This window comes from Dermacentor silvarum, chromosome 11 (genome assembly GCF_013339745.2).
Source record: "Dermacentor silvarum isolate Dsil-2018 chromosome 11, BIME_Dsil_1.4, whole genome shotgun sequence".
Classification (NCBI taxonomy): Eukaryota; Metazoa; Arthropoda; class Arachnida; order Ixodida; family Ixodidae; genus Dermacentor; species Dermacentor silvarum.
Genome location: NC_051164.1, coordinates 50,822,782 through 50,847,145, shown reverse-complemented (window position 1 = coordinate 50,847,145; position 24,364 = coordinate 50,822,782). Strand labels below are relative to the sequence as shown.

The window sequence follows — 24,364 nt, the reverse complement described above, 5'->3', positions numbered from 1 at the left end:
ACCTTTTTTATTATTTTATTAATTGTTTGCTATTTCCCCGACGCGCGCAGGTCTGGTAGAAATGCTGGAAAGGGGTTTGTGTTTTAGTTTCCTCGCAGCAGAATTAGGTTTTTTCGTACATTCAAATTACAATCCGACGCCGATTGGTAAACAATCCGACGGCGAATCCCACGCCGAATGATATAGTCGTACTTTACCATTCTTCTGAGGGATTTCACTGTGAGAAATTAAATTTTTGTTCACCAAAACCTTGCACCACGTGGAGGGCCTGCGCTGTCGATGTCATTGGATGATCTTCTCCGCCACCCGCGATCACACGCCGGTTGCCGACGCCGGATTTTCTGCGACGCGGGGCCCTAAACGCTATCGCGTTAAAACGCACCGTCACGCTCCGCTGAGTCAGGGGACGCCTGGTGTGCGCCAGCGTTAGTGGATGGAAACAACATCGGCTCCAGCGAAAACCCAAATTTACCCCGGGAAAACACCCCCGCGTGGTCCACCGTAAACTATTGGATCGCCTTCCTAACATCGCCAGGATCAAAAGGACACAGACTTTGAAGTTGTTAGCCCGGTATTGTATTTATTTACGCTCACTTAAAATTTCGCGGCGACGCAAGGCCGCTAAGCCTACGACATCGGCAGCCTCCGCGGCGCAGATGGCTACCGTGCAGCTGGAGACGCCCATCAGCTGTCCACCAGCAGCTCCGAGGAGGAAACAATGGATTCGCACGAAGTGCAGGATGTCACTACCCCCGAAGAGGACGAAGAGAACATATCGTGTCCGTGGACTGAAGTTACCCGCGGGCGAACCGCCACGGCATACCATGCCCGGGCTAGGCCAAACGCGACCCAAGCCGGCTTTCCTTTGAGGTCCAGGGCCACGCCAGCCTAAACATCCACCGCTTCCGGTGGAGGATTACAAGGTGGAAATCCTGCCCCCGGAACGGACTTCCCCTGGCCAAAATCCAACCCCTGCCTTAGGCTACCGCCATCGCTCGTGAGGCCGCAATTCCAAACAGCCTTTCTAAGTACGCATCGACAAAGATCAAAACGTCATCGTTCTAAGCACTCCGCCTCCTGCCATAGAGAAAGCTCTCAAAAGGCTACAGAAGATCATCGGAGGAGGAAACACGTACGAGGTCACACCGGACAACTCCTACAAGAGAGTAATCGACAATATCGGAACCAACTACTCCGTTGAGGAGGTCAGGGCGGTCATCGAGGAACCGCGGCTACGAAGTCCTATGAATACGCCGCCTAGACAGCTCCTCCGCCCTAGCAATTACCTTCAAGGAAAAGAAGATACCGTTTGATATCTACCTACATAGAGTGCAACCAGATGCTACCTGTATAAATGCATGGTGGCCTACTGTACAATGTGTCACCAGATCGGTCATCGCGCAGACGTTTGCCCAAATTCCCCCCGAGAGCTCCGAGGTGTGGCTCTCTCTTAGCAGTAACACGAGTGCCACCCGCGATGCGGACTCGTGCCACGGCCACCAAATCGTGCCCAAAAACGTTTCGTCCACCAGTGTAAAGGGCAAAGCCTGCCATGCAACATTCACCGTCGCTAACCCAGCGTTCCAAGTCCCCCTCGACGTGGTCACGGGGACGGCGAGCGCTCTCCAGTTACAGTTCGAGGCTGAGCAGGGAGCACAGCCGGCGAGCCCCCAGTGACAGGAGCGGCTCCAGGCAAAGGCCCGATTCGAGGCGCTGGACCCCTTCTCGACCACGGATCCCCAGTACATTGAGAAGGAAGCAGCCTGCAGCTATCAACTTCGCAGGTGAGTTGGTCTGATGCAGTATCTCCCAGAGTTCCGGATACACTATCGCAAACAGTCGCCAGGCTGGAGAAAGATAATGCGCTGCTCAAAAGACAGCTACCTTCCCTTCGCATGGAACTCCAATACATGGCTGCTAAGGCAGCCAAACCAACCGCCGTCCCTGCGATGCTTTCAGCCCCAGCCGAGAAATGTCCCCGTTTCAATGACACACCCAATAAAGCATCACAACCACCTACACCCACAGTTCAAACTCACACGCATGCATACATTTTTTTTAAGCGGCGGTTCTCCCCACGCAGTACGCCACGAATGACTAAGTAGATGAAATAAGGCTATTCTAGCAGCCCAAAGCAAACATGCAGCAACACCACCAAGAGACCCAGCACCAAAATATCACACACACATAAACCAGCAGGCTAACGAAACACTACAGCAAATAGCTAGCCACCTTATCAGACTGGAGCAGCGTTGACCGCCCTTGAAGCATCCAAGGCCAAGAAAAGTCCTAAAACGGTACACGCCCACCTCGCCGCCGGTAAACCCGCACATAACCAACGTGTATCAGCCTAATCAGCCGTATCGAGTTCGGGGCAAGGAGATTACAATTAGGCAAAGGAACTGTCGCTGGTAGAAAACCAAGCAAGGCACGCTCAAACAATACCTAGCGTTTTCGCAGGAATGTGTTCAGCCCACGCTTCAAACATCGAAGAGCTTTTACGCGTGATGACAACGGGATGCCGATGCTTGAGTGACGACGACTGTGTGGCGAAGGGAATGACGGAGATGGAATGAGAACGACGCACTGGAATCAACGTAGTGATTCCATTGGAATCGTTTTGTCGATGTCGGATGGTCGCGTTCATGCCGTCGTGGTCACTACATCGTCGTCCTTCCTTCGTAGTCATGCGTGGCGTGTGCGTGACGGAACACAAGAAGTTTATGTTGAGCGACGAGGTTCCCAGTGAAGATGTGGCCCAACTGGGTTGTGTGGTCTCTACTTGCAAATGGTCGTAAAGCAGGAACAGCGTTCGTCACATACACCAACGAAAGGTTCGCGTAAACCGATTTCCCACAGCGCGTGGAATCCGCGGATTTTTTTTTTTCCACAAAGAGCCGCGCGCAGAGCCACGAGAAAAGGACAAATCCCTGCGGACTGCGCCACTCGCCTGAACTCGACGAAGCCCTTGGAGAGCAGGATGGCGAAGTAGTCCCCCTGGAGCTCCGCCGTTTCTCCGGAGTAGAGGAGCAGGGCGTCGTGCGTCTCCGGCCGGAACTGGAGCGTGATCTGCATCGACTTGTGCGCGTCCCGCAGCGTCGGCAGTGCCAGGTACGAGGAGCCGGAAAAACGGGGACGTCGCAAGTCCACCTCTGCGCATGCGCCCCAATGAGAAAATGTTTAAGCACAGATTCAACGCACATACAGAGCAGGCATACATCAGCCAACACAGTCCAGATGACGAAGCACACAGAAAGGATCGAGCCACACACGCTGCGCTGACTAGTAACGGTATGAGTTTACTGTTCCTTGCCTTGAACTTTATACATCCACAAAGAAACAACAAGGACCAAAAAAAAAAAAAACCGAAGTCTGAAACACATAGCAAGCCTATGATCTTATTTTTATGCAGCAGCACTAAGGACGCGCTGACGCACGTCTGCTTACTCGTGTACTTCAATAAATTAGATACTTTGGCGAGGAACACCGTCAGCTATTAACCCTGTGATACCCAAACTGTTCCACATCAAGAAAAAATAGGACTCGATTACCTTTATTTCCGGCATATGGAATAGTCAGCTATAGCTGACTATTCTGAGTATTCTGAGACTATTCTGAGACTATAGCCGAGTCGTTAGCTGCCTTTTTTTTTGCACTTGTAGAAAAAAAAATGAAATGCTATTGGGCGCATAATAGAAGTTTTAAATGTGAATAGAATATTACACACTAACTATTCGTACTTGAAAAGGAACTAGCGGGTATTTTCGAATATTGAAACTATAGGCAAATATTTTGTTACAACCGACTCGCAAAATGTGGCTGCTGTTCTTTGTGTGCTAAACAAAGTGTCGCAAATTATTCAAAAGTGAACCAACGACAAAATTTTCGAAGGAATGCCGAGACATGCAAAGCAGTCTCCATGAAAAGCGGCCGCTGTGGCTGAAGGTCAAGCCCTCGACTACGTGCTTAAAAGGGCCAGCATAGTAATGCTGGCGGCATTCGCAGGGTGTGATCTTTAACATGACAATTAGGGAATGCTGACGCTTTTAGGTGGCATCGGCTAATCTTCTGCCCTTACAAATATCTAAATTAGAAGGCCACGCGAATAGAAAATGCACTTGAAGCGCATTAATACCAAAAGTCAACTCGCATGAGTCAAACACTTCGTGCCAAACCATACTTAAGTTATGTCGCATAAGTACACGAAAGAGAACTTAAAAAAAAACCATCGATACTCCCTAATGCGAAATTTTAGCTCAGCTCTATACGTGTTTCTATTTCGCGATATATTGGCTGGCGCGGACAATCTGTCTCGTGCGGCACGTTGCAAACGGAGCGAAGTGTGGCGCGACCACCACGCTAATCCGGAGACCGTGAGAGGTATTGCGTGGGTGACGCGTGGGCGCGACTCACAGCAGCCGCCGCAGACAGACCTCCGCTCATGCAGCGCTTTGTTTCCTTATATGGTATCGTTTGACGCGCTCGCCGCATGCCATTGGTGAACAGACGACGGGGCGCTACTCTGGCGCCATCTCGTAGTGGTCGTCGCCCGTCTTGCGCGGCACTACGCTTTTCTTCTCACGCTTTCGCCATACCCTCCTCCGTTTTCCGCCTCATGGTTCAGCTGCACCCTCCTACTCCGCTTCCCTCATCGCGCTCTCTTCGCTATCGCCGTCTTTCATCGCCCGCTGCGCTCCGCGTTCGCTCGGAAAGGAGCGGTTTTTCACTGACATTTCAGTACTGCTTTCTTTATTTCTTAAGGTGAGGCTTCAAGCGTTTAGAAAGCTTTTACCATTATGCAGGGGACGCGAAGCGAAAAAGCAAGTTATTTAGCACAGTGCTGCGTGCGATGTAACTGTCTTCGTTTCCTGTTCTACATTACTCCACACTGAAGCAACTGCTCTTCAATACGAATTAATACGATATATTGGAGGCTGCGTTATCGACGTCAACTATAGACGATTTTCGTTTGGATGCGCCATTGCGTGATCCGATCGGGAAAATCTTAATCGCGGTTGCAATACTTCCGGTGCCTTTCCCACAAGACCCTGAAATTCACTCTTTTCTTTAATAGCAACCGCTTTATACCCGATGGTAACGCCGACGCTCAACGCAGGAACGGACGCCTAAGAGCTGCGCTCTAAAATGCGTCACGCAAAGCACACTTAATCGCGTTCTAGACTGTACTTTCCCCGCGTTCGTAGTTCGTTTGCCCATGACAGTATACGCAGGAAGAAACCCTTCTACCGGCGGGTCCGTTCGAATGCGAGGCGTACCTTGGTCGCAGAAGGCGCCCGTGTAGCCGAGCCCGCACGCGCAGCGCACGCTGCCCGTCCGTTCGTCTTGGACGCAGCGTCCCGTTCGCGAACAGGACAGCTGCTGGCACGGTGACGCAATGCCTGGGGGCATCACCGACTCCTGCAGGAAGAGGTCGACATACACGCAAGGTCATGGCAAAGTCAGTCCCGCAAGGTGGATGAAGGTTCGCGAAAGGACGAATTGTCACGCACCGAAATGCAGGCACGAAGCTACAACGGAATTCCCTACACTGTAATGTAATTCACGCGCTTAAAAGTGAATAAGGGTGCAACTCTATCTACAACTCCAACCCTTACACCCCTTCTAAGCGTAAGGGTGTGAGTTATAGACAGATTCATACCCTTATTCACTTTTAAGCGTGTAAATTATTTTACAGCGCGCGGGGTTTCCTTTGTAGCTGGGAGTTGTGTTGGTTCCTGCTCTTCAAGTTGCCGATTAATTCGCCCTCACGCTGCGATCTGCTAGACCCCTGGTTAGCTCAGATGGTAGGGCGAGCGACCCGGGAATGCGTTGGCTCCAGGTTCGAATACCGAATGAGGACGAGCTTTTTTACTCAGCTGGAAAACTTCCATTCTGAAAAAAAAATTCATATTCGGAGTCCCTGTGCTTCGAGTTGTCGATTAATTCACCCTCGAGGGTAGAGCGACCGCCCCGGAAAGGCGTTCATACCGGGTTCGAATCCCGGAGCAAGGCGAATTTTTTCTCAACTGCGAAACCTTCTTTCAGAGAAACATGTAAGGCTTTCCTGTGTAGCTACAACATGTCTTTATTCGAATTGACGACAATGTTTCCTTTGACAAGCAAGGTTAAAATCAGAACGCGCTTAGGACTGGAACCGTTCACATCGTGGTGTTTCATTGACAAAGCTGGCCGAAGAAAACCGAAAACCTTAATAACATCTTGCTGTTTGCCGCTTCCCACGATGACATTTACAAGTTCGCCGACCTCAACCACCGTTTATAGCCTTGTGCATCCTCCCGAATGCACACAGTTTTCACTCTCTCCCTATTTTCCTCTTTGTATTCCTCCGTTCACTTACTCGCAGCATAGGGTAGCAAACCGGACGAAAGTCTCAATAACCTCCTCTCCGTGCTTTGTCTCTTTCTACAAACAAAAGTTCGCGCTGTGGTGCTGTGTCATGCATCAGAAACGGAGAGGCTTGTGATTGACGTTTTTCTAGGACTTTGAAGACGCGTCTGGCGACCAAAGAGCCGCCTGTCACAGGGACTGCTGCGAAGCTCTGTGTGAGAAACGGGTACCCAGCACCTTAACCACAGTGGTGACGTGCAAGGAAGCACAAGCGCGAGATTATTTACAGACTATATTTACGAATATGTGCTGCACTAATCGATATCGACTACGATGATTTCGGACGTTAACATATACCTACAACAGGGAATTGATCAAAAATATGGCGATAGAAGCGTAAGAGAAGAGTGGGAAAACTGTTGGCAGCCTTAAAGCTTGAAATTCAAATTATTTACGTGAGTATTTATTTTAAAATGGAGGAATAATAAGCTCGTATTGTTTACCTGTCTATCCACTAAATGAAAAACAGAAGGAATTCAAAGCTGGAAAACGAGGAGGAAGAACTCTCTCACGCTAGGTTAATTTATTATCGGTTTCTGTCTCATCTCCGATTAATAATTTATTTTTCCTTGTTTATTTTTTATCATATTAGCACCCGATTCGTGGCCTATCCCCCACAGTGGGTTTATTCCATTATATAGGCATCATCATTATCACCATTCTTCGCACTAATTGGGACCGGTGCTGTGTGGGTAGGAACCAATGCCGTTAGGGTCATCATCATCATCAATGAAGCAAACAACCACAATCACGTCCCTTTCCTTCTTTCTTTTTTTTTCGCGAGCGATGTTCATTTGTTATCAAGCAGCCCAAATTCGCACTTTGTTATTGCTAGACCCGCATAGCTGGTGGCACCAAATGTCGCCCTCGGAGGAACGAAACTATAAGCCGTCGTGCCTACAAGTGATACAAACTGCTATCATGCATTACTGAGATCTTTACATCAAGTAAAGCAGGCCAGAACCGGAAAATGAAATTATCAGACGCGGACACAAATTATCAGTGCAGAAAGCATCGAGCTATCCGGTAGCATAATGAAAGCCGCGCAACTATCCCGTCTTAGTGTGAAGCTCCACCGTCGATCCGCTAACCAAAGCCAAGTAACGTCTAGGCATACACAAGCGTTCAAAACCGCGTACAGTATTTTTAAACCCGAGCAATATTTTCATGAGGTTGATGTCAACAGGCTGCATGAAGCGTACAAATACAGGAGGAGTTTACAAGTATTTCTACCTCCCCAAAGATGTAACATAGAGAATCAAAATGGCGAACTGTACTCAGAATGCATTTAAGAGGGCGAATGATGGTGAATGGCTCGTATAACATCTCGTAGGTCGTCGCCGCTGGCTGAGCGTCTTTATTCTGATCACTCATCCGGTTGGCTGAATTGCCCCACGACGGTATCGACTAATTACTTACGCGTCACCCTATTATGATCAGCGATAAGAGAGGAACGTATTTTCTATAGCCAACACTAGTCATACCCTACAGCGAAGTAGAAACTAATACAGCTTTCTGTTCGGATAATGTCACACCAAACAAAGAAGCGCAAGACAGCTCGTTACCACCGAAGCTACTACATGCGTAACCAACAGAAAGAGCGGCTAAAGAAAGGTAAAAGCTGTCGTCATTACTGGTTTTCGGTGCTAAACGAGTATACTAATCCTACTTTTTCAGCTAGCTACGTCCATCTTGCAGGTTCTTCCAGAACTCCTTTCATTATTCGCCAAAGCTCGGTGCTTTAGGCGCAAGTGCAGTAAACCTTAACGGCAGTCAGCAACATGCTGTTGGGATGACACCATTACTGAGGCAGCAAACGGGACTAAGAAATGCCACAAAAGATATATGCTGTACAGCATCTAAAACAGTAACCAAAGCTCACCACTGCCTGCAAGACACATTTATACGATGTGCTTACACTTGGCCACCGTCAACTGAGATACGTGGAAGATAACAGGCGAAATATTGTGCGACACTATCCTATAACACGCTGTGTTTTACGATAGCTCAGGCGCCCCCATCGAAGAGACGCCTATAATTAAGACACCCACTCAGCAGATATTAACGCGAAATTTCATCACCTTCCGTGCGGCCAGCCTGACCGCAATCGTCCGAACCTTTCGCAAGACAAGAAGCCACATCGATAACGTGCGCCGTAACGGACCCGCACTAAGCTTACAGGGATCCAGTAACAAATCCGGCTAATAGCCAGCCAGTTCCTCTTTTATCGACGAGACAGAATGCGCAATTCTAACCACTGCTCGTTCTTCGAACAAGCGCAAGATAATAATAACGTGACCCAAACCACTATGTTCTTGTCGGGTATCATCTTGGGTCTCAGAAATATTGCATCATTCCGACCAGAGAAACCACTTTTCGCGCAGTATCTTTTATCTAGGGCGGTGTCGCAACCTGTTTGTTCTTTCTTGCGAAACATCGTATGATCTGATCGCAAGCAACTTGTATGGCATTACAGCATAAACTACAACCACGAATTGCACAAGGAACTTATCACTAACATTTGACTAAAGATTCAATTGCGTCATCCCAGCAATGACGACACTGCAGCATTTAGCTATAGCAAAGGCGTGTGAAACGTATTGGCGTGTATTCATTACACCTAAGGGTACCTTCAGCGCTCGGATGCGTCTGAGTGCTTGGATTACACGCCCCCGTTCGAAAATTTCGGTGGACGTTAAAGAAGCTTGAGAGGTCAAAATTCTTTGCGGAGCTCCTGTATTGCGCTTCCTCCTCCTACCGTTCGGGACGAGAGATAGGAGATATCAAAGGAGACGCAAAAGGAGATATCCCTAAAAGGTTGTGCACTCGTTTGTGAGATGGTGAGGTCTTTACAATAACTTCGTCAGTGCGTAGTAAAGAAACCAATTAGAAAAACTTTGATTACGCGTGTACTGACGTCACAAGAATGTACTATATGTAATCAAAAGATATTTAGCTTTTTGGACTCGAATGCATTGCTACAAATTCAAAAGCATACTGAAGTGGTACATCGAGAACTGGTTGTGGCACAAGTGAATAAAATAGGACAATACAGCCATGATAATTAAGCTAAAGAGAATTAAGTAACACAGAACCGGCGTTAGATACGCTTAAGAGGAAGCAGTCAGTTTTTTTTTCTCTGCAATTACTGCACGCGATTTGGCGAGGTTTGTTGCATGTGAAAGAAAAAAAAAGAAAAATCTAATGACTAAACAGCAGACTCTTTAGTTAGGCGATAATTTTTTTTTTGCAGGAACTCTACCAAATTGCAAGATTTCAGAAAACAAAGCTATCAACTTTGCAACTCTAACTCAGCAGTGAAGAACAATTCCAAATTTCTGTGGACTATACCGACTAAGATATGCAAAGCGAACAAAATTTATGTATTACACACCCTTCGGAAACATACCAATTATTTGTGAGCGGATATTTTGCAAAACCTTTGTAAACACTGCAACAATTTCATGTAATCTGTAGATTCATATATTGAATTTGTTGGCTTTAGCTGCTCTAACGCACGCAGTTTACATAAGTGCGAATTCTGTTTTTGTGCAGAGTTTGGTGCAGATTTGCAAACTTCAATCGTCCTTTTCTTTTTAGGCTTACCAATTTTGGGCAATATCCGTAAAAAAAGTTTCAGGCACTAAATCAACATTCTGCTTCCACGTCAGTAGAACTTAACTTTCTCTCTGCAATCCAACAAATTTCATTCTGTTGTTTGCAGGTTGTATAGCTGTTATCAATCTGTATAGTGTTGCATAGTGTTATGACTGTATAACGAAGTTCTAACTTGTTAGTATAGTTTCACATGTGTTCTCTTTGTTGTTGTATTTGTGCCCCCCCCCCCCCCCCTATGTAATACCCTCGGTTGCGAGGGCCTTTAGGGGTATTTTGTATAAATAAATAAATAAATAAATATAAATAAATATAAATAATCAGGCCAGCGGTCGTCTCAGGAAAGCATTTCCACATTTTACCTGTCTTTGAATAGGCGGCATCGGAGCTAAACTTCCTCTTAAAAACGAAACCTATGCTAATTACAGCGAAAAATGTCACTACTCGAACAGAGCGGAATATCGTCGACATAATCCCAACCTGTGATTGGGCGAAAGAGTACCGTAAAGTTGGTGATACTGTGTTGCCGGAGAAACGCATAGACTTACAACTGCCATTACGTCAACGCGATTTGCTTTTGCTTAAGAGAGCTGAAAGCGGAGGTAAGTGCATTCTAGAGATATACAGTAGATAAAAATATGCTTAAACCTATGTCCGAGCGATCGAGTACTAACTAATGCTCCGCTCTATATTGCTCAATTTAGAGTTAGTACATTATGTTGGTCCAATAGATAAGCGAAATGAATTCCGTTGGTCCATACTAAAACTGATGACCAGGAATCAAATACAGCAAACCAATAAAGATAGCATACAGGGTGTTTCACGAGACTTGAGCCAAACTTTAAAAATATGCCAAAAATGCAAAAAAGTAATCGGAGTACTTCAAAGCGACGGAAAACAACATTACCTTGGTTCTGTCAAGTTACGTAGCTTTTGCATATTTTTAAAGTTCGGCTTTAAAGTTAAGTGAAACAGCCTATATTGACCCTTTTCGCGGAGCAGTTTGTTTTAGAGAAACGAGATGGCGCTCACGGCGGCGCGCCATACGTCTCCTCAGCGACCGCGCACGAATACGAAACCATTCCCGCTTCTACCTTGCTTCTGTGCGATCAGCTGTAGGAAATGCAACTGTGTTTTCGCTAACACACTGTGCTCCAATCATGCTAGATTGAATCTTGTGGATTGAAGACGTGTGCAGTAGATGGCTGCAAAAATAATGACTGGCATGTTAAGGAATGGAATGAACATGTGTGGCCAAGTTCGCGGACCGCTGCTCCAACTTTCCGAACGTGTTACCGGCACTTCGAGATGTACGGCTTTCTTCGAGGATACAGAAGTTTGCTCATCCGCCAGCCTTGTATCGCTAACCTTCAAAGAAAGGGCTTCATCCCCAGAACGTCGGCAAGAGTGAGTACCACTCGTTAAACAATGACAAAGGGAGTAGCGCTGCTTCCTGTCACCGTAAGTTTCACGCACGTTATCTATACACATGTGTCCCAAATGGGAGGAAAACTTACGCCTACTCTATCACCGACGTATCAAGAATAAGTGAATGGGCGCACACTTGAATATATGCGTACTGTATACGCACAATAAATGACGGGACTACACCGATGGCGCACGAATTGTCGGAGCTGAATGTTTCGTGACGGTCCACAAGAGTGAGCGAGTTACTAGCTGTAATATATATTTGCTACAAGGTATTACAATGTACAAAACAGCTACGTCTCAAGCCTTGTGCGCAGCAAGAACAAATCTATCAGAACTATCAGCGATAAGGCGGAGAATAATCAGATAGTGGCCGCACCGAGGAACTTCACCGAGTCAGAAACTGACAAGCCACTGCTTGAAAATATTTGTCGAATAAAAAACAAAGAGCAAAACACACTAATCCTGATTGAATTCATGAGCGGAATGTTTGGATAGCTGGGAATACATATTTAGCCCCGCTTTTAGCACCGCTTTTAGGAACGGCGCTGCTTGCGCCATTTGGACACAGCTTAATCAGCTCCGAAATCGCTTGTGCATGCATGTTCTCTGAAGCTGTGATCAAAGCTTCTTGTCGTCCACCTAGTCACCGCCTACGACATCTCCGAAAACATAGGTTTTCTAAGCCGCGCCGGCGTCATACACTTCTATTGTAAACAAGGAGGCAACGGAGGCAATTGAGGCGAGCAATGGACGCGTCACCACGTGATCAAACATGGCAGCGCGCACTGGATCACCGCGAAAAGGGTCAATAGATAAGACAATCATTAGTCAGCACGCGCTCGTCGCTGGTAACGACCAGACAATGTCGGTTACGCAGATAAGTGTACACACCGACAATGTTATTGTAACGATTCATTTCATTTTCTATTCACCTTATCATTCGTCGCAGTGAGTTTCTGAACAGGCGATAACGATAACGCCGCCGCCGTCCGAGGCAATCCCGGTAGAGAAGAAAAAACGACAATAATCCTTAAGGAATAGGAACCCTGACCCCAAGCTGACTACACGAACAAATTACGCAATAATGATGAGAAATACAAAGAGTCAAGAGAAAAAGTGTGGTCATATCTCGTACGTCACTGGTCGTGGCCACGGTTGTCATGGCGATCGTGTTGAGCGGCTCGTAGCGGCTGCCCGCTCCGCCGGCCTCAGTGGCCGGCCCGCGGCGCCTGCGCTGCTTGTCCGACGGATACCGGACGTCGTCGTCGGCGGACCAGGGGTCGTCCTCCTGCCAGGAACGCCGCCGATCACCTTCCCACGATGCCGCCGGGCCCGGGTCGTCCGCCTGCCAGCCGTCTGCCGCTTCAGCTCCGCTTGACGAGGCCCGCTTGTGACCCGCCGACCGGGACAACGGGTTGGAACCTCCGCTGCGATGCTGTTGCTGCTGCCGAGACAGATCGGCATCTTCACCCAAGATGGCGTCCACGTTGTTGTTCTCGTACTCTGCGTAGATCGAACAGAGCGATACAGATTACGCAGCATGGAAGAAAGCAAGAAAAAAGAAACTAGGAGCTAGCGGTTTCGTGACAGTCGCGAATCAGAAGAGCACTCAAGCAGCGATCACATGTGGTAGTTTCTACTTATTGGCGCGGCTGGCCTGGAGTTTAGAAGAACTTGGCGTAAGTGTAAAACAAGCGCGAGTCTCGACGAAGCAGCAACTGGGTGAGTTGACATCCTATTAATTACAGCGCAAGGAGAAGGTAAACAAAACGCAGAGTAGGACAGAGACTAAGCGGTGACTGGCAGCGCAAGTTTTGTGGAGAACAAATAATAAATACCGATGAAGCCAATTAGCGGCCTCCTTCGGGCCACGGCGAAAAAGTTCCAAGCGAATCGACCTCGCAGTCGAAAAGAGGAAAGGGACTGACACGCCTGCATCTAAGTAATTCCCGATTATGAACTCCTGAGTTTCGTTCTAATGTACGTGTTTCAATTATGATTCTGAAGCACGAAAGGGTGCATCCACGTAAGTATGAAGGATACAACAATGTCGAGGTTACGTAAAAGTATAGGTTGATGTGTGCCTGCGTCATTCTAACGCGACACGTGACCTACACTCATAGACATGCGTACTGTTAGAAGAATAAAGAGAAATTGCTAGTTCACAACATATGCACTGTGTAGCGTCGTACGGTGCGCTCTTTATAGTTACACTGTGTGTCTGCCATTGTTCTTTTGACGACATTCAATTCCTGGCTGGGATAGATCAAGTAGCCCTAATTACTGCATGCGATTCCTCTAAGGAGTGAAAAGAAAGGGAAACGTAATCACTATACTTCTCATTTTAATTGCTACGTAATTATGAATATTCGAGTGAATATACACAAAGTATCCTTTTACCGTCTCAAATTTCCTTCAGTGGAGTCTCCAACCCCTTGAGATCAAATTCGCAACTCTGACACATTTGTCGACACTTCATCACAATTAGTGACTGACGGTATACGTTGCCACGATTTCCTTTTTTCGCTAGCACCTGTTTAGCCTTTAGATGCAAAAAAAAAAAAAAGTTTTCTGTAGTCTGACTGAACGCAACATCACAAGGTGGCGCCACCAGCACTGCGGCTGGTATTCAATGCTTTAAATCTACCACAAAGTTTTTACTCAACGAATAGAACAATCTTTGAAACGGTGTGGTGGTACCCTACCTATTTCAAGGGAAAAGGAGATGATGGTGATGATGATCCCCATCATCATTATCATCATCTAACATCCGCGTCTTCGGCATTATCGTGAACGCGTTACGACCTCTACAGAACCGCTACAACTGTGTCACAAAATCCTCTCTTTCCCCCGCAATCTCTCCAAGACAGTAAGCAAGGTGGGCGAGTTGTTAAAGATTCACTGCACTTTTGGTAACAGCGCAAAAGTACGATGAATCTCTATGACAGTGTTTTCGTCGAGGCTGTTGTTGCAAGTTCTGCCCATAAATGTCAACAGAAGAACAGCTTTCAAAACAACTCTTCCTCGCAGTCATTTCTCACCTGCGTCTAGAGCTGATCCCTGGTCAGTGCGGGAGGGCCTCATCTGGCTCCCCGTCGAGTCTATCGAGTTGCCGTGCATTCGTCGCCGCACGAGCGGCGGTGGCCTCCCGTATCCGCCGCCGCCGCTCGTCGTCCTCTGTTTGACGTCACTGGCCGCGACGGTGGGTGACTCGCCCTTGTGCCGGTTCTCCGGTTCCGGTTCACCTTGTTGCAGTGCTGCATCAAAGCCACGTGGTCGACAGTCAACAGGTTGTTCGCGCCGCTAACGGACCTCGCGCGTAGTTATCGCACCGGCAAATAGGAAAACCCGACCAATGACCAGAATGACCATATCGCTCGACGGGAAACGAAACTTTCTCTAGCACAACGCAATGCTCGCGTGATTTTTTACCGCTATTCCAAGTTTTGCACTGTAGGCGGTCGTCACTGACGTCATCGCAGTAGTCGGAGTGCTGCAGAGTTTGCAGGGTCGAAACTACCCGTTATCTAGATCCCCTCATCTCCGGCAGCGCTGTTAGAGGAGGACAAGAATATGGCGTTCGCGACGTCACGTGACTACTGCCTATAAGTTTTGCAGTGGGAGGTCAAGAAGCCGAGCGCAACTAGGGAATACGCCAGAGGACTGTTGCGTTGCAAACAATGAAGAGGAAGCTTTTGTTTTTTCCTTAGACGAGATTTTAGATTTAGAAAATGTATTTGAACACCTTTAGGATTGTTAAGTTAGGTACTGTGCAAAGTGTTATCGAGACGGCTACTGAGCTATAATGACAATGGCGATCGAATGCAGCAACATGACAACGAAGGTGGTGGCATAAGGACGACAAAGGCACGACAACTGCATTCAGTCGAATGACACGTGACATCGTAAAGTCACTGTTGCAAGATAACGCCGACGTCGTAAGGCTGTTTGTGCCATCAGAATCACACAATTTCGGCGAAGTGGTTGTTTGCAGCTTTGTGATTGTGATTGCAGCTTTGTGGTTGTTTGCAACTGTGTATTCTGACGGCACAAACAGCCTTACGACCTTGAAACTTGAGAGTCTTAGTTTCAATTCACCAACTATGTACTCGCCAAAGTTCATCTTTATTATCTGTTCTAGAATGCCCGCGAGAACCATTTAAAGTGTCCTTTGAGAACTGAACAGTTTTAAACTGAATCGCAACGTTCCGATTAGAGTTCCTAGGACATTACTGCTATGCGCAGTAAAATAGAGGGCGGTGAGCTTTTTTTTTTTTTCATTTAACAGGAAGGCAGCCCTCTTTATCGCCACCATTAAACGTTTATTCCCGCACCGTTGCCTAGGACTGTGTACTGACCCTCCGCGATCATTAGACTTCACGAAAATAATAACAGCAGCCTAATGACTTCTTTCTCTTGCATGAGAAGTTAGGGCGCTAGTTATTTTTTACGGTGTTACAGCCCACTAAATGAAGTGTGCTACCAAAACAACTTCCACATCTTATCCCTCTTTTTCTTGTCGACCTCATGTTCAACGGCATATTCAGGTTCTTAAAAAACACTCTGCTCATAATCAATGAGGCTGTCCTCAGACTCTTCATTAGCCACGGTTGAACATAACGGGTGTGAACGTGCCGTATTTTCAGATTTAAAGAATAAAGGTTGTAATTAGGTTCAGCTGTGCGAAGCAACCCCCATTACGTATAGCGATAATCTTAGTGGTAGCGTTTAACTATATACGCGTGACTGCGGTTGGAGCAGTGAGGGCAGTATTTACTGCCGCAGTGTTTTCTTAACTTCCTCGACGCCGAGATTTCTTCCCCTGTAAAGTGCGCAGAGCCTCAAGTACAGTCAAACGGCGGCAAAGCAGCCTCTTCAGGAGCAAAAGTGCGTAAAAGGGCTTTTTATTTAATTACAGCTCAAAACATAATTGGACGGCGTTATCAACGCAAATAATTTTGAATAGTTAAAATGAAGTTTTGTTCTTTAAAGCGTCATTAACGTTCATGAACACATGGAGTCAAATTCTGTGATTGCGAATTTACGGGAAATGTTCACAGTGTGATGACCTTTTCTGATATATACAACTACAATATGTAAGGAGCGTTGAAAAGGAGATCTGATTTCAGACGTTTTTTTTTTTTTCTACATCAACCTCACGGCGGTGTGAAATACTGTCGCATAACATTAAGGCACACTAGTGCAACATATAAGCATAAATTTGATCACTGCATATCGCCGAGCAAAAAAGCCTGCGCTGTGAGCTGCGCATGTCTTGAACAGGGGTGAGGCTACGATAGCTAAAGTAGTTAACTCGAAGTGTCAAGCACTGTAAGTGTGGCAGCAAGGCGGCAAACTATGGCCCCATTGTCATATCAAGTTAAAGTATGGCACTGCCAAATGTATGCACAACTTTTTCAGTCGTTGCACTAATCGGGCTATGCCACATTCTGACGCCTCCATTTTGTCCCAGCTTTCGTAATTAAGTAAGAGCTTCGCCCCAACATCAGACGTCAGGTTTTCACAGGGCGTTATTAATCTGTTTTGAACCGAAGAGGAGCTCCCCCCCTGCAGATGAAATATGGCAACAACGAGGCCCGGACGAGCTGTCTTCGAGGAGCCCTGTCATATATCTTATACACCTTACTTCTCTATGGCAGGCGTACTCGAATCGATTATTCCCTCCGTGGAAACGAATCCTCTTGATTTTATTTTTGCCCTATCTCGTGTATCGAAGGGTTTGAAAAATGGCAGGCCCGCCTTCGGACAGTTTCATTAGGCAACGTCCTCTGCTGCTAATTAGCCGACATGTCTCGGACGAGTACGCACATGGTTCGAGTCGGCGAGATTTGTTGAGAACCACATCTGCAGCCCGTCGTTGCAGATTCGTGCTTCTCTATAACACCACTGCCGAAAGAGATTTTCGTTTCATCGCTTTTCCCTTTTTTTTTTGTTTCTTTACTTCCTTCCCGACCGGGTTAGTACAAAACGAGCGAAACGTTTTCTCCATTCCGAAAGACGGCGTTTTGTGCGCACGGCACAAAAACGACAGTCGCGCGTGAAATTGGATAGGACTGCGCTTTCTGATGGCAAAGCTCGTTATGGGACCGTCTGCTTCTACCGCCTACCGGATGAATTTTTCTTTTCGTGTAGCGCAAAATTTTTTGTCCGTTCGCTCTTTTTGTTTTGTTCTTCAAGGTTCCCGTGAAAGTTATCTGCGTTGTTCACATTTTCATGGTTTCTTTCTCCCAGAGCAGATGAAACAAAAGCAGACGATAACGATTGTTTCTCCGTCTTATCTCTCTACATTTTTTTTAAAACTCTTGCATGGGCGTTTCGTCCCACTTTGCGTTGGCTGCCCTATAAAAAAAAGGAAGACAACAAAGAAGACAAGCCAAGAGAAGCTAGAGCAGAGAGCCCCTATCTCGGGAAAGCCAAAGCGTATTTTTTTCGTTATTTTTTGACAAAGAGGCAAAAAAGAGAAAGATTCATTTCGACTGCTGTCTTGTACCACAGCTACACGAGTGTTACGCGTTCCGCTCGACGGAATCGATTGCAGACGGCATACCGCAGAGCGCGGTTTCTCCTGCATTTTCGGGCGCCCAAACGAGAGATACACACGGATTGCAAAAAAAAAAGACAAACCAAGCCGAACGATTAAAGCCAAAGCAGGAAACTGGAGGACAGAAAGCGAGGCCGGAACTTTCGATTCTCGCGCAAGATCCCGTGGGAAAGAGCTTGCGCTGACGTGAGGCACTAGTTCGTAAGTCCTCGTTGGGAATTCCTGCGTGTTCCCCATTGTCTCGCAGGAGCACGTTCGCCTCGAGAACGAGACGAAGAGAATTAGAAGCCACCTGTCTTTCCTTTCCGCCGACAGAGGATCGTACGCGGTTTCGCTGCGGACGACACCTTATTACGGAGCCAATTTGGGCTGTGTTTCCGGCCGACTTCCAAGTCAAGAAGGCATCGCGTGCCACGGGCAAAGACTGGCGTGTCGGTACCGCGTCTTAACGCAGAGTAGTTCCGACAAGAAGACTTCCTCGTTTTGCATTTAGTGAAGGCGCACCAAACGCACAGTACAAAAGATATTTGCTTGAACCGAGGCAGAAAGATGGCAGTAGTGCATACAACGTTATGAAACACTGTGGTCGAATGGTGAGCCTAATTTTCTTTATGCAAATGAATACGCTTTCCCTATGATGTCATTGTTCCTGTATTTTTTTTTCAGTTTTTCTTATCGATGAAGTGTAGCGCCTCTCTCATGTTCTCTCTTCTGGTGCATTGATGCCTCTACAATACAGTCGGTATGGAATCCTAGAGGCTTTAATGAATAGAATAGCCCCCTGTCACATTTCAGTTCTTACTCTTCGGGAAACGCATATTCATGCATCCGTAATTCCTCCTACAGCAAAAACTAATTACCCGCCCCGAACAAGGTCTAGGTGAAACACTTTAGGCCAGAAGAGATAAATGATCCTGCCGTGCAAATTTATTTTCAAAGTTTACTTGAGACGCACAGTATGCATACATACAGCAGTCTAAGGCCATGCGGCTAATGCATCACTTTGCCTGACTGGGTCGCATCACCCGTACTACGAATGTATCAAAAATTTATACGAGGTTTAAGGCGTCGGAGCGGGGCAGGGAAGGAGCGTCGACATGCTCTAAGCGTAGGACCGTCAACCTCAAACTGCGCAGCAGAACGCTTTAACTAATGAATGAGGGCGGCAATACGAAAAGCTCAAGCAGCCGGTGATATACACTCATCCGAGCACGGGGTCTACAATGAATTTATCGAATATCACTGGAAAAGAAGCCGTTTCGCCCAAAATCAGAATGCAAAGTTTTTTTTTTCATTGTTCTTTCCGCCGAACAGCTCGCGAACCGCTCTTCGCGCAAAGTTTCCGCCGAAACGCGTTATATACGCAAGCACATACCGCCTACCACAACCGGGCCCAGCGTCGTTCGCCAAATTTCGCGCCCGCGAATCGCTTCTGCGCAACGTCACCCAAGCCGAAGGCTCCACGGGCGCGCTACAAGGAACCACGCGCTTTAATTAAACCTGGCAATCATTTTTTTCCCCAGAGAGAACGTTTGCCGCGCAACTAGCGCGCGCGCGCGCGCGCTCGGGCGCACGCACGCACACAAACACATCACTCTTCGGAAGCGCCGCGTTCCCGAGTGCCTCCCTTAATTTTCGGCGGCGGCGACGGCGCGACGTATAGGCGACGCGAACGACCAAGGGGCCTTTGGTGAAGCGGAGAACCTCGCTGGGCTTGAGGGCGAGCGTTCGCCGAGCGCTGGCCGTCGCGCACGGAGAGAGTGCTTTCGGCAGCGGGCCAAAGCGAGGCGCCGCCCGTTCGTCTCTCTCAATCAACGCTCTCCGGCGACAGACGACGCTCGTCTGGAAACGTTTCGAGGCGCGCGCGAAGCGCTTGTAACGGCGCCGCGCAAAATCCCTACCCACTTCCATCCTTCCCGCCCCCTTCGTCCACCAACAGCGCGCCAACTGAAGTGTATACGTACGTCGTCGTCGTCAACGTTCCCAAGGTTTTCGAGCACCGAGTAAATTGGTTTCGAGCCGCAGCGCAAACTACGCGCACACTCGCCGGCGGTCTTCCGCTTGTGCACAAAGGCGAAACACTTTGGCTGCGAAATTCATTACAACCGCCACTCTCCTCCTCCTTCGGTCTTTCTCTCTCTCTCGCTATTTCTCTCAATCTCGCTCGCGCACCTATAGGCACAGCTCTGCGAGGAACGGCCGATTCGGCTAAGCCTCTCGTCGATGACTTTCCTTCTCCGCGTGCACAATCGCCCCCCGCTGTACGCGGGCTCGTCCGGATGCCAAATAATTCGTTCGGTGCCAGGACCAAGCGCGTCACATTTGTTCCGGGAGCTGTGTCGAGGCTCAACGCGGAATGCGTCGGGATGCGAGGGGGTGAAACATTCTGCATACCTCCCCCCAAAAATAAGAAAGAAGAGATGGATTGGTTTAGAAGAGGTTTATGTCGTGCGCCGTCGTAATCTTCGCATAGCCCAAACTCGATTTCCACGAGCACTTCAAAAGCCCAGGCTGCGCTTTATAAGTACATACGGTGTGGGAAAGAGGGCGGTTGTTGATGATGCTTGAACTCTGTATTTATGAATTCTGCCCGAGAATCTGCGCGTTCTGCTCGTCCGAATAGTTGTGTTGTAGTCGCCATCTGGCAGTCTTGCAGTGGGACGAATCAATAATTATCTTACTTAAACGTGAGCCGGGACCACTCGTGGTGCGCTCTCGATAAGAACGTGCAGACTTCTGGGTAGAAAGTTGAACCGGCCACGCTAAACTAAACCATGGAGAGGCGACGCACTTGAGGCTGCGGTCTCGTCCACAAAGACAAAAAAATGAAATGAATTGTTCTGAGGCAGATGCAATAACTAGCATGCCTGGAGTCACGTCGCATTGTGATTTCAGGCTTTCTTGCCATGGAAGCTCAAATCTCCATGAAACGTCTTTAGTTATGTATGAGAGAGGGATACCGAGAGAGACATATTAGAATGGCAGCCCTAAACCACACACGTACACAGAGAAGAAAGACCACTAAACGCTGGCCGCTGAACTCAGCAACTAAGCTTTATTGGAAGTAATGAAAAATATAAGTGCACACCGAGTTAACATCACGCGTGCGCCAAAGCATGACAGTAAAACAAACAATGTTCAAAGCCTTGTAAAATCAAACTCGCGCTCAAAACCGTGATTGATGGAAACTTCATACACATATATTTCCGTTTTCAAATAAGAAACACCTCTTTCAGTTCTCTCGAGAACTGCATGATCGTTGGGATGTTTTAATGCTCATGCCTCACTGAATCTTGGGGCGCACGCGTAACTCTTCTCTCTGAGCGTCTGTGATTTGTCTTGTCGTTCTAAAATTCATTTCAACATACTAGTCCAAGTAACAGTAACGCTGATCTGGTTGACCTGTTTCTTCTGTGGATGGATCATGGCTTAGTATGTGTACGCACTTACGCAACCACACGCACACACGCAAACACACGCGCGCACGCGCGCGCGGTTAAATATAACCCCGCAGGCGCGCCGTATTACACACGAGCTTTTTTTTTTTCAAACAGAATAACACGCAAAACACAAACATTTATTCACCATTCAGCCTAAGCATTCACGTGTTTACTCGAGATTCGGCGGAGTTGGGGGGATGGATGTTGTCATTCTTCGCAACTTGCTCAGTTGGTCCCTGAAGATAATTTTATTTTGAATAGAGCCACCCAAGTTATAGGGAAAAAAAAAGCAATATCAGTCGTACGCTTCTTCAAGTGAAGTGCTGAAATGGGGAAGTACTACAACTGCGCAAGAAATGAGAATATATATCAGAATTATACCAAACATTCTGTTGCCATAAAGCTCTTCGTAGTTTCTTCGGTAAATGTTATAGAGTCAGCGAATGTCTGGGCGGGCCGTGCTGCTGCTCTAAAGTATGGGTGCGCAGCGCGTCACATACTAAAAAAAAAGAATTGTTTGTTTATTTGTTTACTTAGTTCCTTCTTCTTTTGAGTGTTTACTTGCTTGCTCGCTTGTTTGTTTAAGTATTTATTTGTTAGTTCGTTTCGTAGTATTAGAAACGTTAGACACATTTCCCGCTTGCTTTTCTACATTTGGTTGTAGTGTGAGCACGCCCAAATCTCGATGGGCACAGAAAATAAGTGTACGAAAATACGATACCGAGCAGTTAGGCGCTACAATTTCCCTACTGTTGTTCTTACAGCGAAGCGGACCCTGTGCCGTCGTTGTCGGACTTCGCTAAAAAGGGACCACGTGAGCTAGCAGGAGAGGAGAGGAAAAGAAGAGCTCAACGCTGTGAGAATGCTGTGAGAGGGTGCAGATGACAAAGGAAGGCGGGGAGGGGGGTCAACGTAAGTCGCGCCGTCCAATACTTGCGTTCGAGGGGGAGAGCGTGAGACGCGCCAACCAATGGCGGTGTAGGCAAAAAGTAGGTCAACGGAGGAGTGGGATGTGAGAGGAGTTCGCGTTAGCGTTGTTTGTGTATACGGAGCTTTGGTCAAGGACTCTTGCCTGGGAACGTCGTAGAAAAGCGTTCGGAATGCGCACGGAACGCCGTAGCCCGTGGACGCTGACGCGTCCCATCTCACCCGCAACGCGCTAGGAACGCCGTCGCCCGTGGACGCAGACGCGTCCCATCCCCCGCAAGTAGCGCCGTTCGGGCCAGTCAAGCGGCTGCGAATGCACAGCTACGCTGTTCGACCATCTTCGCGGAGAGGAAGGGGCTGTGACTTTTTGTGTGAAATCATAGCGAACGTACGTATCTGTGTTACGTCAGGGTTACTTGCATCACCAGCGAGATGCGAGCCTTTTCTCTACGATATGTGCCAGCACGCATATAGCCCAGCCATCAAGTTCGCTGTCCCAATTACGAAAGCGTGCACGCAGCTTCGTAAGCAGTGTTTATTATTATTATTATTATTATTATTATTATTATTATTATTATTATTATTATTATTATTATTATTATATTATTTTTATAATAAATGTATACTAAAAGTATAATAAAACTACCAAACGAAGAAGTCCTAGGCGCGAGTGCTTTTCAACCAATTTGCAGCTGTTCTTTGGGCACTATATTGAACATTTGACTGATTGATTTTTCGGTGCTAGTTGTAGTAGCCGTATAAGATAACCAAGAAGTCCTTATGCGTTTGTTCAACGCTTCGTAATACAAAATGATGCCGAATCGCAAGCAAATTGCAGCTGTCGATCACCACAAGAACAGGCAAAAAAAAAAAAATGGGAACTTAATCGGCAGTCCGCGGGAACCCTAACTGCAGACGTTAACGGTGAAAAAAAAAAATAGCGCTCAAGCCGTGACTGGTTCCGCCTCACCTTGCCGGCCAACCAGTCTCCACCGTACATCGCGAATCAATACAGCTATTCGAGAGCCTGCGGCCAGCCCATACGCGAAGAACCAAAACGCAAGACACCGGCATCACGTTAAAACTGGAGAAGCTATGGGAAATGTAAGAGCTGAGTACCTAGGACCGTAGCGCATCCATCCATGGACTCGGGACACACGGTGCGACGTATATCTCTTCGAAGACGCTCCATTAGTTGAGCACACGAACCGCGAGGAGGCTCTATTTATTTTAATTCTCTCTTTTTCTTGCTCCATACAAGGAGGCAACAGCGTAGGGCCTCGAAAACCTACAAAGCCATACTAAAGATACGAGAGAACAGATACGATGCAGCAAAAGAACTAGAAATCAAATTTACAACAACTAAATAAAAAATAAAGAGAACGGAGAAGTCCTAGGTGGGAGTGCTTTTCCAACCAATTTGTCAAGTGTCCTTTTTTTTTCGAAAACAGCTCGAGCAGCCGCCGGAGGACGTCGTCGGCGCGAAGTACGTTTCGAGGTGTGGCGTTTGAACGATTACAAATGACTCTAAAGCTCACACACGTAAATAAAGAATGTCAATCGCAAATATGTAACAGCAAACTGCGCGAGCGGCGCGTGAAACTGCGAACTGCGCGGTTGACAATACGCGAGTCATAAATAACGTCTCCTTACGGGGATTTCTTTTGCGGGCGCGTGTTACAAGAGATACAAAAGAAACGCTCATGCAATGCTTGAACAATTTATAGTGTTGACTAAAAGAGAAAAAGCGGCCCGGATAAGCAAACTATTATGGCATAAATACGGAAGGCAAATACGCTTAAGAACTACAATCGGCGTTGAGTTTACAGGTAGTGGGATCTGAGAAATTGTTTAATTTCCCAGAAGTTTGGAAGCGTAGTAAGTAAAACCGTACGGTACCATGTTGTTCACTCGTACTAGAACAAGCTGCTAAACCCGAATATACAGGGTGGCGCATCAATGCTACGGAAATATTTAGCGT

At 47.3% G+C, this 24,364-nt stretch overlaps 1 protein-coding gene across 3 annotated transcripts in view; it reads right to left on the bottom strand.

Moving 5' to 3' along the window:
• Window positions 1-24,364, bottom strand: part of LOC119433001 (pikachurin) — a 192,347-nt gene that overhangs the window by 45,224 nt on the left and 122,759 nt on the right. For all 3 annotated transcript variants that reach the window (XM_037700154.2, XM_037700153.2, XM_037700155.2), the window contains 4 exons: window positions 14,496-14,711; window positions 12,590-12,957; window positions 5,277-5,418; window positions 2,951-3,152 (listed from right to left, as the gene is read on the bottom strand). In XM_037700154.2, the coding sequence (XP_037556082.1) occupies window positions 2,951-3,152; window positions 5,277-5,418; window positions 12,590-12,957; window positions 14,496-14,711 (928 nt within the window). The remainder of the gene's footprint in view (window positions 1-2,950; window positions 3,153-5,276; window positions 5,419-12,589; window positions 12,958-14,495; window positions 14,712-24,364) is intronic.